The sequence below is a fragment of the Miscanthus floridulus genome, chromosome 6, assembly GCF_019320115.1.
Source record: "Miscanthus floridulus cultivar M001 chromosome 6, ASM1932011v1, whole genome shotgun sequence".
Classification (NCBI taxonomy): domain Eukaryota; kingdom Viridiplantae; phylum Streptophyta; class Magnoliopsida; order Poales; family Poaceae; genus Miscanthus; species Miscanthus floridulus.
Genome location: NC_089585.1, coordinates 92,321,054 through 92,339,798, shown reverse-complemented (window position 1 = coordinate 92,339,798; position 18,745 = coordinate 92,321,054). Strand labels below are relative to the sequence as shown.

At 41.4% G+C, this 18,745-nt stretch overlaps 1 protein-coding gene and 1 pseudogene across 1 annotated transcript; one reads left to right on the top strand and one right to left on the bottom strand.

Annotated features, from left to right (window-relative positions):
* Window positions 1-7,189: 7,189 nt before the first annotated feature.
* LOC136456317 (V-type proton ATPase subunit E-like) lies at window positions 7,190-17,789 on the bottom strand. The gene is made up of 6 exons (XM_066456137.1): window positions 17,481-17,789; window positions 11,772-11,872; window positions 9,314-9,470; window positions 8,810-9,006; window positions 8,008-8,107; window positions 7,190-7,575 (listed from the first exon to the last, which is right to left on the bottom strand). The coding sequence occupies exons 1-6, from the start codon at window positions 17,580-17,582 to the stop codon at window positions 7,540-7,542; spliced, it is 693 nt and encodes a 230-aa protein (XP_066312234.1). The 5' UTR covers window positions 17,583-17,789; the 3' UTR covers window positions 7,190-7,539.
* On the top strand, window positions 11,916-17,459 carry LOC136456316 (uncharacterized; annotated as a pseudogene).
* Window positions 17,790-18,745: the final 956 nt, after the last annotated feature.

Here is an 18,745-nt window from a genome sequence, read left to right as displayed (position 1 = left end):
TGCATGAAATCATCTACCTCAATACCAATAATCTTCAGTTTTGTTATGTACGTATCTTTAATGTTAACTTAGTGCATACAAATTAATTTTGTTAATTTGTGAGGCTCCGAACAATAGTCTGGATCTTACCTTAGTTACGTCTCCGTTTTTCCTTTGCTGTTCTAGCTACTGATTTAGATTTTTTTCCTAAAAGAAATTAATTAATCCGCAGTGTCTGGTGAACTATGCTGGGTGGAAATCTTTCTTCTGTGCTCCGCATGCTTGAGGGTAGGTGGTTGCGGGTTAAGACCTTTAGTATAAAAAAAAAAAGGAAGTTGCAATTACAAGGTTATCGTTTGGGGCCAGATCGGTGTATGAAAATTCCCGTTAAGTAAATGCCGTCGCGAATACCGGCCGTATGCTCATTTGCTGTAGTTCTTCCTAAGCAGAAGCAAAGCTTGATTCGCATAATGCACTTCTCTTCCTTTTTTGCTAGGGACATTTCTCTAGCTTGCTAAATTTAGTTTTTTTTTTGTTATTTGGATAGTTCTGCAATATTTTGGTTCATTTTTGTGTTATTATTACATGCCCAGCGTAGTACTTGCAGGCACAGTGTACTTTCTCGTTTGTCCAGAACAGTACTGAGATCTTCGTCTTGTCCGCTCAAAGGATGAGTGCATCGACTTTACCACATCTCAAATGTATGGATTTGTCTGTAAAAACAGGCTCGAGTTTTTTTTTACCAGGTACCAGTAGTAGTGGCCAAACATATACTCCGTACTCCGTATGTGGTTGAAGCATAGAGGCCATCAGCCATCTTGCATTGGATAAAGAAGTTGTTCAAGATCAGTAGAATAAAACTTGCTTTATTGGTATAATTCATGCTATTGATGTGACACAGGAGTCACAGGAGCCATCACAATTTTTCACATTCTCATTTTCCAAAATCGAAGGACAACTGATGACATTTGTGTGTAATATATATTTTATTTCTCTTTGCAATCCATGTTTCAGGATACAGCAACACTGCTTGACATGAAATTGTTACTACATAGTATTTGGACAATAATGTGTTGATTCTGTAATATTCTTTTCAAATTATCTTTTTCTTCATCAGTAGAAAATAAAATATATATATATATATATATATATATATATATATATATATATATATATATATATTACATGGGCATTTACGGAGGGGCACGAGTTAAAAAATAATATTTTTATCAAAGAAATCCCTAGTCTATTTTAAGAGGAGGGGTCAAAACGGCATGGGGCCGGAGCTGCGCAGCCACAGCCACAGCGGACGGAGCTCCACCACGGGTCGGGCTCAATGTTTTCGTCGCTGATGTGTGATGTTTCGATATGACATAAAGGCACCAAACAGGTTTGCCATGTTGCTTTGCGTGCACACATTGCTCAGTAGGGCGTTGTTTAGGTCACCTCCAAATTAAGTTTTTTCAGCCTTGTTTAGTTCCATGAATTTAGATTTTGGACTATTATAGCACGTTTGTTTTTATTTGGTAAATAGTGTTTAAATATGGACTAATTTATTTGGTAAATAGTGTTCAAACATAGACTAATTAAGTTTAAAACGTTCGTCTTGTAATTTTCTACCAAATTGTGTAATTAGTTTTTCTTTTTGTTTATATTTAATGCTCTATGTATGGGTCGTAAATATTTGATGTGACAGATACTGCAGTAACTTTTTAGAAGTTGGGGTGGAACTAAACAAGAGCTCACTCTCTTTTCATCATATCAATTTTAGCCACTTGCATGGAGTATTAAACGTAGGTAAAAAAATAATTAATTATACAGTTTAGTTGAAAATATGAATTTTTTGAGCTTAGTTGGTCTATAATTGAATAATATTTACTAAATAAGATGAAAGTGTTATTATTTATCGAGGTGAAATTTTTTTGCAATGGCCCAGAAGTAGTAGTGTGTACCACTTCGCTTTTTTACATGTCTTGTTGGAGTACCGCAGCAGGACTCCAGGGTCGAATGTACATGCACAGTAGTACTTGCTTCAGAAGAGTGTGGTACGGCTTGTCGTGCATGCTGCTTCATACAACAGTGGCCTTGATTGATCACGACTCATGCTATCTGCAGCCACGATCCCTTAAATATAAGACTCATTTCATTCCGCTACCGGTAAAATGTTCGATATATATTTGACATCTTCTTAATAATAAGACTCAAAAGAAAATTATTTTTACAAATAAGTTTTTAGAAGAGATAATGTTTATATTTATTTAAGTTGTGTCTCTTAAGTAATTTAAAATAGGTCTTTTGTATAGGTATTTTATTAGAGGCTAATTTTAAATTTCTTACTATCCATTTTAGATGTGATGCCCATGTAGGTTATTTGTTGGAGACGTCTCTGGAGCTATCATATAGTCTCATTCTCATGCACGCTAGTAGTTAGGTAATTTGCATCTTTGCTGTGATCTCTATTAGTAGCTAATAGTTAGTAGTTCCTAACTGAAATTAGCTGGCTAACTACTAACTAGCTAACTATTAGCTGCAAAGTGCTCAGAGCACACCGAACAATAGGTGATTAAAGTGTTGTTTTACTCTTTTCCAAAAGAAAGTGCTGTTTTACTGAAACTACCTTTGTTTTTTACTATTGCCTAGCTAATAGTTACTCCTAGCTGTTAACACTTATCAATTGGTGGGAACACATTTCGGTCAACTGACTACGAATTAGATACTAGTAGTTAGGTATATCCATCTAATGAGATACTAGTTTCAATTGGTTTAGATCTATATGTTAGCTAATTATTAGCAACTGACTATTAGTAGCTAAATAGATTCAAACAAGATCTGACATCCATGGGCAAATTGGTCTTGCAACAAAAATTTTGAGCCATTGCTCTATATTCCTTGACGAGCATAATAACACCTACATATTTTGGTATTCGCGGTATTGACATATTGCTTCTATAGACAATGGAGTGGGGTTTTGGGTGTGGTGGGGGATGTGATACCTGAATTGTAAACAGCATATATATGATTCATACGAAAACATACATGGGTCTATGGCAATGCATGATTCATATGAACACACACTTATTGTGAGACATCATGCAGCAACAGAACATGTAGCTCATGCTTAGATGTAGTTTTCCACATTATATATGTAATACTTGAACCTACATTTACAATGACATTCATTTCCCCTTGAGATAAAATAAAGAATGTTCCTAGTCATTTTTGTGCTAGATTTCACACATAAATACAACCAATGACTAAGCAAGTCCAACAAACAGAACATCAACTTTATTTGCTAATTTTGATTTGTTTGAGTTTTTTATTTTTTAAGCACATCTAAATCTGATATTATGTGACATCTTCAACATTGATGTAATGGTTCCCAGGTGAGGGACTAATAAAATAACAAAACCTTATTCATTTGAAATTTGAAAATAGGCGCTCCCAAACATATCAACCTCACCAAAACTAAGGGTGGTCAGAATATGTTGCCTAAAAACATTAATACTAAAATACACCTCCACATATAACAAGAATTGAAAAGTGATAAGCTCTACAAAGTAAAGATACGACCATCTCTACTATACATGGATATTGCATGTGACAAAGCAAAATGCATACTCCAAACACATAACACAATACAATTATATTTATCCTAGAGTAAATTTCTTCATTACACTCAGTAGAAATGCCTTTAGAGTACCCATGGACTAAGCTCAATAGAACTAAATCAGAGACTTGTTCAAGAAAGTATCAAAAGCGTAATACAAATGCCAATTAACATGGAGAACTATATAATCTCAATATATAACATGGTCCGTTGTACTTGTACATAGTGTATTTTTAAGAAGTCATATCTGTTCACAAAGCATAATGTTCCTGAAGAAAGCATGGTATTAGATGATTTTACTTGTTATCCATTGCTACAGACTTTTTCATTCGCTTGAATTGAAATCACAGCCTAAATACTTGTCTGAGTAGTTTGATACTGATCTATCGATTCAAAGAGTTGTCTTAAAAGAAAAGTTCATTCACTAAATACACACTCAACATTTCGCTAGGTTTCCTCAAATGTACCTCCATAATAACTTTAGATAAGCTCTAGGAAGAAAAGTGGTCATCATCACTACCATTGAGAGATTACAGAATGTGCCTCCAGTAGATTTACCCTAGAAGAGATTTCCGCATTTTGAACTAGACAAGAAAAATAAACATATCTAGGGCACACATGTAACTAGAGCGACCAAGCATATCATCACATCCATGCCGACTAGTTTTGAGTAAATATCAAAATATAATACTAACTACAGATTTGTCGTATGCTGACAGAAAATGTCGCAAGTAAATATTAAATTATAATACTGACGTCAAATTTGTGGTATGCTATGTTTAGACATAAAACAGTGTGGAAGGACATAGAACAAGAAGGACCGCGGAAGACTAGCAAACATACTGGTTGGCACGTACGGTCTATATTATTGTATAGAAAAACTTTGGAGCAGCATGTTTATTTGTTGGTTTCAGTCAGAGATTATCAGTCATGTGTTTTTTTCTCTCAACAAACCGGCACTAGTCAAATTTATTGACCTAGAAACCAATAAGCAAACAAGCTATTTATTTCTAGATAAGAAAATCAAATAACTAACATTGACTGTAGAACTGTTTCCCTAAAAATCACGAAAGTGCCATGGAACCAGCCGTAGCCGCCGCCCGCCTCGGAGCGCGCTCTCCGATCTGGTGGAGGAGCGGGTAAAAGGACGACGAGATCTAGCGCGCGGGAGTTGACAACTGCCGAGGATCGGCTGGTGCACGGCCGGTTTTTGTAACACGTGCCGGGCGCGGCCGTTGCCGCGGCGATCCCGACGGCATGCAGCCGCGCAGGGAGCCAGAAGCCAGCGTCGGCCAGGCCAGGGCGGAAGGCGAGAATCTCGCGCGCTGGCGGAGGCCTGAACGCGGCACAAAAAAAGCTGGAGCTTCAGCTGGGCTTCACGAGGGCGCCTGGTGGTCTTTTCCTATGCTGCCCCCTCTTTGTTTACTCCTCCCCATGCCTCCCTCCCTGTCGCTGCTCGACGTCGACCTCTCCTCTCGTCGACGCCTCCACACACACTCTCTCTCTCCTCTCGTCGGGAACCTCCACCGCACAGGCGCACACTGTCTCTCTCGCTCCCGAGGCGACGAAATTATTAGGAAGTGGGTTTACTGTGCTTTAACGCTAGATTAAACCTTAAACGTGTGGAGCGTATTGCTAAGAGCAAGTATAATAGCAGGCTGTAAGTCTGACTAAATGCTGAGGTGGAGGAGAGAGAGGAGAAGCGGACTGTAAGCTTACAGCCGGTTTGGACACAAGAACCAAGAAAGTCTGTGAGAGAGACAAGTGGGCCATGTATTAACTGTAAAGAGCTAACTACTATATGAATGGGCTGAGAGAAGACTGTAAGGAACCTTATAGCCAACAAACCGGCTGTATTATTACCGTTGCTCTAATGTGCTGTCTTTCTCCTGCGATCCTGTCTCTCAGCCAACCGGTGCCCAGCAAAGTGCTGGGGGAAGTGGTCTAAAATACTCTGGGCGGTGACATGGCACGCTTGCAAGCACGAGAATGGTGGCCTGCAGCCAGCCAGATTCGCTCGCTCGCTTGCGACTTGTTTTTGTGTTCTTCCAAGCTGTCCTGCCTGCATGGGGTTGGTTGGGGATAGCGGCAGGCCCGGGACACGCATCATCACATCCATTCGTCGTCCAGGCTCGCCAAGATGCGTCCACGCTCCATGGTTGATGCGGCAGTGTCACGTGTACCGCACGAACCTTTGCTTTTCCTGCTGCTGCGTGCTACTCTAGTCTGCTACGCCAGCATTAGCATGTGTACTTTGCCTGTGACCGCGGGATTAATAAGGTTGTTTGCAACCAGTCTGGACTGGAGTGATCTCAAGTTTTGATGGCGGCGGTGATGGCAGCTTTAATTGAGGTTAGGAATCAGTATTTGGCACTATAGCACTTTTATTTGTATTTGACAATTATTGTCTATCATGGTCTAACTAGGCTTAAAAGATTCGTCTCGTAATTTACAATCAAACTGTGTAATTAGTTATTTTTTTTATCTATATTTAATACTCTATGTATATGTCAAAGATTTGATGTGACGGAGAGAAAGTGAAAAAACTTGCAATCTAAACCAGGCCTTAGGCACAAAGCACTTCCAACCATTTGACCAACACTTCGAGGTAGGTATGGACGTTGGATGCAGAAAAGAAAACTAGCCGTTGTTATTTAGAAAAGAAAATATATAAAAACTTTCCCACACCTTGGTCGAGCTGGCTCGTCGAGTGACTCGCATGTGCACACACAGTCATCCAGCACAGCAGATCTCTGCTGCTGGTATCTTTGATCTTCAGGCAGATGGTCAAGCACAATCTGCATCAAACTGAGAGCTGTTTCAGGCAGGTTCACACACAGTACTCGCCCACTTGACCTTACAGTGTGAAGAGGAAAAATTGTCGACTGAGCTCTCGTCGCTCGATTCCCCCGAGTTCTCAAATCCGCCTCAGGAAATTCGGAAAGCTCCCATCCGTCCATCTGACGTACGAGTAGGGTCTGAACGCCATCTGAGAATTCTTTTCCATGTTTGGATGAGAGCTAACTACGCTTTGCCCAGGCTTGCAACGCTAGCTGGACGTGGCATGCAGGTGCAGTCAACGTTGAAAACGCATTCAATTCAAGCAGTACACCGCTCGTAGAAGAAGACAACCGGCATGCTCTGATTAGAGTATAGTAATAGAGTGCATTGAGCTACAACTCGTTGATAGCTGTGGCCACAAAAGCAGGCAAGTAGTGCAGAAACTGCAGACATTCAGTTGCAGACGCACGTCACAATTCTCGAACGCAATTCCTCCCAATTCCTCCAGGCAATCGTACCGCCGGCGTGGCTCCAGGCTGCAAGGCTTCTCTCTTCTCAGTTCCTTTGGAATCCAATCTCGATTATTGCACTTACCATCTGCGCAGAAGTGGTTGCGACGTTGTGTCGCGCTTATGCTGGAACACATTTCCTGCCAGCACATGCAGCATAGGTATATACAGAGCAAACCCCGCCGGGCTCCTGGCACCGGGCACAGCTACGCGCAAGCGCAAAACGTGGAAAACAAAACTGCAACACTTGGTCCATCTATAAAATTCAGTACCTGTGCTCAAAGTGCCATAAACGGATAAACAAAATAGGAGATGAACTGACAACTTACACAAACTATTTTTCACAAGAACCGTATCCGACATTAACTACATATACACATCGACAGGACAGAAACGGAAAGTTCAGCACAACAAATGGCTTTACAATATTTATTCAGCTTCGCAATGGAAAGTCTGGCGGTGCTTTATTCTTATTCCTCGGAGCAAACAGAGTACAAACAGTAGGTGCTCAGCGATAATAATGAACAAATAGGTAGTTTGTACATAGGGGATGAATACCTTAAACAATCAATTTGGCAAAAACGGGCGGAGTTCCTTATGGCTGCAGGCGTGGAACTGGCAACCATTACATAGAAGCAGCCGTACCATCGGTGGATGACTCAATTAGGCTGCAGTCTGGCCAAAAAGAAGCTTCCGGATCTGGAAGGGCAGGAGGATTGTGTTAACTTGGTTCTAGCCACATTTCATGATAAAGTAATAATTAATTGCTGATAAAAAAAAACAGAAGAATGGTCATTTGGTGCGTTTTCTCCTATAAAAAAGATCTACCTGTTTTACAGTAACTAAATGACAGGGTACTGCTAAAAGGTTTACATACATGCAGATGAAGAAAAATAACGTGCAGTTTTTTTTGCAATCATAATGAAAATAACACCCCTTTAAATTCTAAAGGGCGATTCGGTCAAAAAAAAGTCTAAAGGGCGCCACTCAGAATGGTCCCACAAATGAGAAAATGCACATCGTTGTAATTGTTTTGGTTTTTCTTTCAAAGAAAGGCAGCTGGACATGATGTGAACTGAAAAAGGGTTGGAGTGACATGGTATATTGAAAAAATGCGATGGCCAAAGGTACCTCTGGCAATTTCTTGCGGAAAACAACTTCCAGTCTTGCGTCAAGTGTACTCTCAAACACAATCTTTCCATCTCGAGAAGCCAAGACAATACCTCCAGAGCTGAATAAACAGATACTTTTTAGAATAGAACATTGGAATTATGGCCAAGATTGAGTTGAAAAGCTAGCCATAAACTACTGGAAATAGACTATATATATTCAGAATTATAGCAGCAATCCAAATCTCATGAAGATACATACAGATATGTATCTCTAGCACACAAGAAACCATCCAGAGCATTAAATTGCACAAAAGATGTTTTTTTAATGTAATAAAAAGATCTGTTATTATCATGTCACTGGGAAGGGGAAAAACTACACTTTTCCAAGTTCCATCACTACACAACAACAACAAAGCCCCTAGTCACGGTTCCGAAGATATGTCTTAATGCATGACATGACAGCATAGTCTCTTGCAATACTATGGTATTGCCCATATATTTGGCTTTGCTAAAGAAAGAAACGTTACTGTTGAAAAAAGGAGACATCACAGTAAGCCTAGCAACAATACCAGATTTAAGCTTAGTAATATGTCAATTCAAATGTAATATGAACAACTATCTGCTAATTATACCATGAACTGATATGCAAAACACTATTGTAGCATGTCAACCAGCAGCAGAGATAGGCAACCAAGAGTCCAAGAGTAATCAAATAATTCTCCAGTCCCAAAAATAACCAGTGGCAGGCAACCAAGAGTCCAAGAGTAATCAAATAATACTCCAGTCCCCAAACAAATAACCAGTGGCATAACAAACATTACCAAGATTGGCCGTGAGCATCATGATGGCTTGGGGCAGGTGGCAGGTACACATCATGGTCAACAATTATCTCTGGTTCATGGACATCTGCTTTTGATGCATACTCGTGCTTTGCTGAATGCAGTACTGATTCCACATGATGGTGATCTTCCTTGCGGCAACGGAGCAATACAGCTGGCTCTTTCAAACGGAGCAAGCCCTGCATTTGATCAAACAAACTGACTAACTGATGTTTGACAACAATGGGAAGCAGTGAGCAGAAAGTTCTGAAATGGCACATAGCATATTTGGCCCTATTGAGCATTTGACATCAGTTCAGATCAACCAAATCTAGGAAAAAAATGACAAACAGCATAATGTGCTATAGTTTGCCTTCATTGCAATTTAAGATTAGAGCACGCGTTAATATTCATAAATGTCATTTGTTTAGTAACTTGAGATATTGACTTGTACAAATTTTTAAGAAAAGGAATATTGAAATTTGTGTATGCTGTATTTGTCCAAACCTGAACAATTAGATCTTTCAAAAGGTTCTTGTATTCATGGTGGTTGTGGCTGACACGAAGGAGTTCCTTCATGGCATCGTCTTTCATTTTGTTAACTAGATCATCCTGAGCTTGAAGAACTTTGATGCGAGAAGCATTCGACTGCATAGAGTACTCACTGTTAACAAGCAAAACAGAAACTTGTCAGGTAACAGGTTTGAAAATTCATAAACATTGATACAAAATGACATAATGGCATGTCTCAAAGATAAAGCAAATCATGATGGCATATTTTGGATGTCAAAAGTTGCAGTGGTATATATTTCATTATAGTGGCATGGATCTGATTAACCCTAAGGGCCTGTTTGCTCTCGGAAGCCAAAAGCCAGAAGCTCATTATAGTGAGCTTTTGGGCTTTTGGCTTATGAGAGCTGTTTGGCTTTTATAAAGTCCAAAAGCTAGTAGTCTAAAAGTAGCCAAAAGCTCAAAACAAACAGGGCCTGAACACTACAGATAAACTAAAATGCCATTATAGTAAATCAATATTCAGTTCCTTTTATGTTGTATTTACTAAGCTAGGAGTTCCTTTTTCTCCATTGAGCCATTTAGTTTCCTGTGACCTATTGTGTATGTTTTACAGTGTTAAGATCTGTCTTAGTGTCTTTCATCCTCAGCATATTCCTTTCAACTTTTGTTGTCATCATGCTCCTACCTCCTGACTATATAACATCTACTAACTATTAAAATTCCAAAATAAAATGTTCAGCCAACTTATCTACTTCCTCTGGTCACAACCATATGTTCATCTAGGTTTATCCTAAGTCAATTCCTTTTACCAATGACTACCATTATCTAAAATTTTAATTTTTGTTGCAGTACCGATATTTAAAATTCTATATAGATTGGCGCTACTAGATTCTTTATGAACAAAAAAATCGCAATTTATAACTCCTTCCATTTAAAACAATTTATTTCTAAAGGCATTCCTGCCAAAGTGTCATATTGGATAACATGTTTGTGTACTAAACTCCTAATGGGCTTATATTTGTGATTGGAGAAAGTATTAAATATTCTGCATCGAAGCTGTGCATCAGCATAGAAGTCTGGAAGAGCTTCAATCTGACCCCAAAACACACTATCTCAGAATTCTTATGCGGTCAAAAAGTGAAGGCTGCCAACATAACTGTAAAGTTGCAGCAGTCTGCAGTTACTTCGATTACATTTTGTTTAAGAACCAATCAAGGTTGTGTCAGTATTGGGATTCGTATCATACTATACTACGATACTACCCAGGACAAATGATAATGTCACTCTAAGATCGCAGTATCTTTTTTGGGTAGTATTGATCTGGGATCATAATACGTATCGCAGGATTATTAGAATCACGCTACGAATACGATCTCAAGTGACTCTACGGACAGGTCAGAAATCATCCTTCGGATTTGAGATCAAACAGGATTGGATGCGCTTGGTACAAACCGTACAAGAGAGAAAAGCTGCACTGGCGGCGGTGGCATTATGCAGAGAAAGAGGTCACTGTCGTAATCTCTTCCCCTTCTCTTTGGATTTGAATGTCTCCATTGTTCCTTTATGTGGCTAGCTAATTGCTTCGTCTACAAAGCAGGAGGGGAGGTGCCAGATGTGTCCATGTCTTGGTGAAAGGGGTTTGGGTGCCAACCGCTGGGCCGCCGGCAGCAAACCGGAGAGCCAGAAGCGAGGCACTTGTGCCACATGAAGCTGTAAATGATTCGTGCAGACCTCTAGAAACTGGGCGCTAGTTGTAGCAACATTGGAGCACTAGCAAAGGTGAGTGTTAGTACTCATGTACTCTATCTTCTACCTGATGCCTCAACCACTCATGATATGGATTGTGCCTTCCTATGATGAATGGATTACTGAAAAGGATAACCCTGCTCTTCTAATGGCATAGCTGTAGATACTGATAATTTCTGGTATTGTGACAGATAGTTAGCTCTTCCCCGATGCAATGTGACTCCAACTATGTGTCAACAATGTTGGCATTAAGAAATAAATATAACTATCTGAAGTTTTGTGTTCATGTATGAAGACAAACTCATCACTTTATCTTCAGAACCTACGTTAAATGGAACTATTAGCTCTAACTGTGCTTTTCTTTTGACAAATATATTTGTTTGAGTCATGATATTTTAAAAAAGAAATCTCATAGTATCCCGATGCTACTATACAATCCTATGATTTGATACTGCTTGGACAAAAATGATACTGCCTAGTGCCTAGGATCCCAATCCTAACAACCTTGGAACTTGGAACCAATATAATGCTGCTCTGGGGTGCAACCCAGCTCAATGACATATTTGTGATGTTAACGCAGCATGTTACATGTTGTGAACATTCTCGACATGAAATGCATTTTATGGCAACAGCATCGTATTCGATAGCGACTAGCCGACTACTGTTTATCCTCGAGGTGAATGAATTCAGAGAATTGAAGTCTTACATTTTCTTCCGTACTTCAACCTGCTTCTGTTTGCGTTCATACTCTTGCCTGATCTTCTTTTTCTCAGCTTCAACAAGCTGCAACTTCTCAATGTTGAATTCCTGTGAGTTTTTAAACAAATAAGTTAAAATTGAGGACGCGTAGAAAAAAGGGCATTGACAAGTACACACATAAAAAGAGATGTGAAACTGTCTGTCTAATCAAATCACATTGAATCTATTTATGTAAGCTAGATACACAAATGACTCTGTGTATGCTCTTCATTTATGAATATGGTGTTTATATCAGTCCCTAAATCAGATAAAATAAAAGGGTGGCAATAAATAAACATCCTGCATAAAAAGAGACAAAAATACTAAAACTGTCAATTTAATCAAATGTTTACTCGAAAGTCAAACCACATTACATCCATAGCAGGCTAGATACAAACATGAATCTATGTGCGCTATTCAAATATGAACCAAGTGTTTGGATTGTTACTGACTTCTTTTTATCAGTTTCAGACACCGCCTGCACAACAATAACCTTATACATTCACATGAAACATTTTAGAGGTATGTTTAAATAAAGTAGACCTGATCATGAGCCACCCAACCTGAAAAACACGATCCGACCCGCCCAAAAAAATCTGACACAACCCAACCCGATAGATATGACGGGCGAGCGCAGACCATCATTTTTAACCCAAAGAAAATGTCGGGTCAGGCTGAGAGGCCTGATTTTCAACCTGCGGAACGACCGGACAGCCAGAATAGAAAAACATAATTGAAAAATACCACTGGCTTACCATCCCACATGCGGCCCGGCACTAGCCCAACAACAGAATCCCATCATTACCACATATATGCCACCCACACCGTGCGCAACCCTATGGCCCACGTTAGATTCTTGTAATCTTTCTGCTCTCTTGCGTCTCCACAGGCCGCCTCCAGCTCCTTCTGCCTCGTACTCTTGTAGTCTAATTCAATCTGTCCTCCAGCCACTAGCCGTCAAGCACGTCCAGCGCCAGACAAGCTCGAACAGTCGAAAGATGGCAGGAGCTTTGTGTCCGCCGCTGGGAGAAGCTCTACATCCACCACCTATCTCCCCCAACCGCTCCAGATCCCGTTTTCGCCAGGCACCATGCAGGGCCGACGAGGAGCAGAGACCACCAGCAGAGGCAAGCCACCATGGAGCACCAGACGCGCCGGATCCAGCCATCTGCCACAGGGAGAAGCCGTTCGCCGCTATGCCCTTGCCCAGTCTTCATCGGTTCATCGGGTCATGCAGCAGGTGAACTCGGGCTGCTTTTTTGAGATTCTGGTCAGGCCATGGGTGGGCTCGGGTCGTAGCAAAAGTGGACTCTTTTTGGCCCTGTCCGACCTGAGGATGTGGACACAAAGGATGCTACTATTCTAATGATAAATCTAAATCTCTGACATGCTTTACTGACTTAGTATAGTTAGTAATTAACTCATATTCAACTTTCGCACAAATGCATAAAAATGTCTAATAATCAGGGAAAAAGTGAGTGAAAATAGCAACGAAAAGAAGTGCATATATATGTAGTGCAAAATACATGACTCACGCACTTCAACATGACTATTTTCATTAAGTCAAACATTACCACAGCACATGTATATCCAGGGAGCACACTACTATCCTACGATACGCGGATACTTCGCAAAACTCGCGTACCAGTGTCGGATACCGTATCGGATACGGATACTCTGCGGATATGTCCGGATACGTATCCCGGACGTATCGGACAATTTAGCAATTTCCAAATAATAAAAATAAACCGGATACTCATGGGACACCTGTGGGACACATGTGCGATACCTTCAAACCCTAACACCACTCAATTGCTTCGTATTAAAGCCCTCTGTTCAGCTGCGCCCCCCTCTCATCCCCATTCGCGCAGCCGCAGCTGCCTCACGCACGGCAGCCTGCTGCTCACCGCCGCCCGCCCACCCGCCGCCCGGAGCAGCGCCGCTCGTCACTCCCTTGCCGTCACCGCCGCCAGGCCACCCGCCCGTGCCTCCTCCTGCTCCTTCCCCTTCCGTGGTGAGTCCAACATTCCTCTGCTTCCTCCATGTCTGGTCCTTCCCTTCTCAAATCAATCTCCCCATGTGCTGATTCATCTGCTCTGTGTTTATTTCCCCTCGTGTCAGATCAAATGGCGACTAGTACGAATGCTTCTGCATCCACTCATAGTGGTGAAAGTGAAGAATTTCCTGTTGCCAACAATCCTGCTATTGCAAATCGAGTCTTGGCTTCTGCTCGTGTGATTCCTGAAGACGATGATGACAAGAAGCCCCTGTGGAGGTATGTTCAGATTCTTGAGAAAACTGGAAAGGGTCAAGGGGGCAACGCAAAGATGAGATGTAGACTTTGTAACAAGGGTTTCCAAGGAAGTTACTCTAGAGTTAAAGCACATCTGTAAGATTTCTGGTTTTGGGGTTACATTTTGTCGAGTGGTGACTGTATATATTCTTGAACAACTGCAAGTTGAAGTTTCTGCTGCAAATGCTGCTGCCGGCAGGAACCTTCCTAGAGATATTCCACTTCCAACTGAGGGCAATGAGAAGAGGAAGAGGAGGGATGTTTCGGCTATTGAGTGCAGCTTCAATCTAGAAGTCCGTAGTCAGCTTGATGAACTGATAGCTAGGATGTTCTACACAGCAGGCTTGCCTTTTAATCTTGCACGTAACCCATATTTCAGGAAGGCTTTCATGTTTGCTGCCAATCATCCAATTGGAGGATATGCCCCTCCAAGCTACAACAAGCTGAGGACAACTCTTCTTGTGCAAGAGAAGACAAATGTTGAGAGATTGCTGCAGCCCATCAAGGCAACATGGAATTCTAAAGGTGTGAGTATTGTATCAGATGGATGGTCAGATGCTCAAAGGCGCCCACTCTTGAATTTCTTGGCTGTGACGGAAGATGGTCCAATGTTTCTTAAAGCATTCAACAAAGGAATATCCAAGACCAAGGAATATATTTCAGAGAAGATGCTAGCTGTAATTGATGAGGTTGGGGCACAAAATGTTGTGCAAGTGATCACTGATAATGCTGCCAATTGCAGAGCTGCTGGTATCATTGTTGAGCAGAAGCACCCTCAGATTTTCTGGACCCCATGTGTCGTGCATACTCTGAACCTTGGCTTGAAGAACATATGTGCTCCTAGGGACATTGAGGATGAGCTTTATGATGAATTCCAATGGATCAGTGAGATCATTGGAGATGCTAGCAGTATAAAGAATTTCATCATGAATCACTCCATGAGGCTATCCATGTTCAATGAGTATAGCAAGCTTAAGTTCCTTGCCATTGCCGAGACAAGATTTGCCTCTGCTGTTGTGATGATGAAGAGGTTTGTGGCTATAAAAGATGCTCTTTCAGTGATGGTAGTGAGTGAAAAGTGGACTGCCTACAGGGAGGATAATCCTGGTCCGGCCCAATTTGTGAAGGACAAGATTGTGAATGATGTGTGGTGGGATAAGGTGCGCTATTTCCTCAGTTTCACTGATCCTATCTATTCTATGGTGCGGGCAGCTGATACCGATACTGACAAGCCATGCCTCCACTTGATATATGAAATGTGGGACAATGATAGAGAAGGTGAAGAATGTGATATATCGTTATGAAGGGAAAGAGCCACATGAAGAATCCACCTTTTACTCAGCTGTGCAAGACATCTTGGTGAGCCGTTGGACAAAAAGCAATACCCCCTTGCACTGCTTGGCACACTCACTAAATCCTAAGTACTACACTGAAGCATGGATCAATGAGGTTCCAAACCGACAAGCCCCCCACAATGATGAGGAGATTTCAGAAATGAGAAATGCTTGTTTCAGGAGGAATTTTTCTGGTGAGGAATTAAAAAGGGTCAAGCAACAATATGCTAATTTCTCTTTGTTTGGACCTGGATTCAATTCATTTGATTCACTTGAGGATAGAACTTATATGGATCCAAAGCAATGGTGGGGAATTCATGGTCATTCTGCTCCAGAACTGAAGAAGTTGGCATTTAGATTACTTGGCCAGCCAACATCATCTTCTTGTGCTGAGAGAAATTGGAGCTAAGTTTATGTGTGTATGTTGAACCTAAGTTTGAATAATGGCTTGATGGCCTGAACCGCTGAACGTTATGCCCTGAACAATATTATGTTATGTAATATTTATGGTCTGTGCGCTAATTTCTAATTTCGGTGGATTTATTTTTTTTTTATATATATATTGCCGTATCCTCGTATCTGTATTTTGGGAAAAATGGCGTATCGGAGTATCGCCGTATCACGTACTGGTATCCGTATCCACGTATCCGTGCATCATAGCTACTATCTCCTCAACCCAAATATAGCACGCGAAGTGAACCTTTTCTTGTATTGTTCAGTTTTTTATGATCTTCAAGATTAAACTGTGCATGCTACTTTTTATAACTTCATGCCAATCTACACTAACAAATGTACTTTTACGGAAGCATTTTTAAAAGATAGGCCTAGCAATGTGTTTTTCACATAGGTAATCTTTGATAGTTTTAGACATATTATTACTCAAGATTTTGAATGTTTGACGGGATGGATTCTACCGATGGATGTTGAGCACAATGGTCCAACACATTCTACTATACTGTAGCAGAATCAGTATATTAATCATACACGCACGTGATCTCATACATTGAATTCAATCAGTACACTTTGTTCACAAGTCGGCAGCAAAGACAAAAAGGAAAAGACACCAATGTGCTCAATGGTAGAAGCCCTCCAACAAGTAAATTTGTTGCCCAGTGTCTAGTACACTAGCAATTCAGCTAGCAAGCACCGAAAATTGGTATCTATCAGATTGCATCTTCCAGTAAAGTTACTTTAATGTCCATTTTGCACTACAGCGAGAAACCAAAAAGGCACCTTAAAATGTGATCCACAGTTAATGGCATAGGTAACTAGGTACGGCATACAGAAGTTGTGATTAGTTGTTTGAAATTTGATATCAGGGGTTACAGTCTTATTTTTGGAAAGCTATTTGAAGCCTAACTCCTAGAACCAAGGCAGAAGACAAACGGGGCATCCGAGTATGAAGTCATTCCCTTTGAAGCCTAACTCATAGAATTAGTCTAGAAGAGAAATGGAGTGATTCAGCTTAAGCTCCAATTTAGCTTCTACGACCATCTAGAAGGCTGTGAATCACGTCTTAGTAGTTCCCAATTCAGCGTAAGCTCCAATTTTGTTTCCAGAGCCATCAGGAAGCCTGTGAACCATTTGCGAGCTCTGAAAACCACCTCGTCAGACTACAGTTATACAGGAGCCCTCGAATTAAGTCAGTCGATAGAGAATGGCGTGAATTGTCTGAGGGCTCTTCCAAATACCAGGTCAAAGCTTGGAGAGTTGGAGGCACAAAACCTCCGCGATCTATAAGTTCTACAATGTTCACCACCCACCTTGATCGGCACAAGCTCAAAGCCCTAGAGCCGCTAACCTAACTCCAAACGCTCCTCGATCTGCCTCGGAACTGGGGATCTTTGTCGCTTGGGACTACGGATCTCCTGCACAATAAGCGAAACACCAAGCGAAAAAACAATCAAGCGGCTAAGGCGGGCGCTCCCAGATGCTTCGGGATCATGGAGCGCGTCAGCAAGATCAAGCAGCTGAAAGTACAGAGGCAAGCATCGAGGAGCTTCTGGAAGCTTCTAGGAGGGTGAGGAAGCGGCAGCGAAGGGGAACTGACCTCCTCGGCGGAGACGGAGATCTCGTTGGCCTTCTCGTCGGCCTCCTGGCGGATGAACCGCACCATCTGCTGGATCTGCTTGGCTACATCGGCGTCATTCATCTTGGCGGCGGCGGATCCGACGGCCCCTCCGGCTGCTCTGCTCGCTCCGGCGACCGCCGCGCGGGGGTGGATGGAAGTGCTGGAGCCGGGACAGGTATGGGAGGCAATCGGGAGTCCACGGGATCGGGAATGGTCGAGGGGGAGGTCGTGGGGCTAGTCTAGCCGCGGGAGCAACGTGATCGGGTTGGCTCCCGTGGTTGCCGCTGCCTGTGTCTGGTCGTGTTTGGGCACCATCTAATTTTGATTCTGAAGCATGATTCTCCAGGAGAAGCGATTATATGGCTGAAAATGATTCTATTTGATTATGTAGTATAAGATTTTGAAATTATGATGGAGTATTACTTCACAGAATAAAAAAACTATTTTTTTTTAGCTCTCAACCTTTTAGTTTATTTTAGAGAATCACTTCACGAAATCGACTGAGAATCGCTTCTCTTTCAAAAACTGTTTGGCAGAGCTCATGCTAAATCTAGCAAAAAAAAAAAATAGCTCTAGGAGCTCTGCCTAACGTATGTGCTATCATTAATTATTAATTATTTCATGAACCCGGTCCATGGATCCGTGATCTGCATCTTTGCTCCCTTCGTTTTCCTGCATTTTAGCGCCTCACTGTTGAGTTAGCCGGCTGGCAAAAGGACAATACTTTAAAGAAACCGCTAAGCTGTTCGGCTGGCATTAATTTCGAACTGTAGCAGCTTTGTTTTTTTTTAGAGAAAACACAAGAAAAAAAAACTGGCTGGCCAGCCGAATGTGGGCAACAGAACACGCCTTTCATCGAGGTTAGTATGTATTGAAACTTTTTTGTAATTAAAAAGCGCAGCTAATCCTCTGTTATGTCAAAACACCACAAAATGATTCGAGGAAGGCAAGAAGACATTAACGAGTCCACACCATAATTCCTCAATCTTACAGAGGTTATGTAGTGAAGAGCTATTTTTGGTTAAAACTCTGGACTAGGCAGCTTTCTTCAGGCAACAGATCTAACCCCAAGCTCTCAAAATCCAACGCCGGAGAATAGTTTGCCTAACAGACAAGTTTGCCTTATGCCACGTGTTTGGTTGTTCGCCGCACGTTGTCGAGCCACAATTGTGGCTCGCTATAAAAATCAAAATGCTTAACATTAAGTGTTGTATGGTTTAATACCATACGAGATTTTGACTGAC

Excerpts from the sequence above, each read along its gene's own strand:
- LOC136456317 (XM_066456137.1), bottom strand. The coding sequence starts at position 17,582 with ATGAATGACGCCGATGTAGCCAAGCAGATCCAGCAGATGGTGCGGTTC. Across the intron at positions 11,873-17,480 it reads TCTCCGTCTCCGCCGAGGAG|GAATTCAACATTGAGAAGTT; the intron begins GTCAGTTCCCCT and ends AAAAACTCACAG. Across the intron at positions 9,471-11,771 it reads GTTGAAGTACGGAAGAAAAT|TGAGTACTCTATGCAGTCGA; the intron begins GTAAGACTTCAA and ends GCTTGTTAACAG.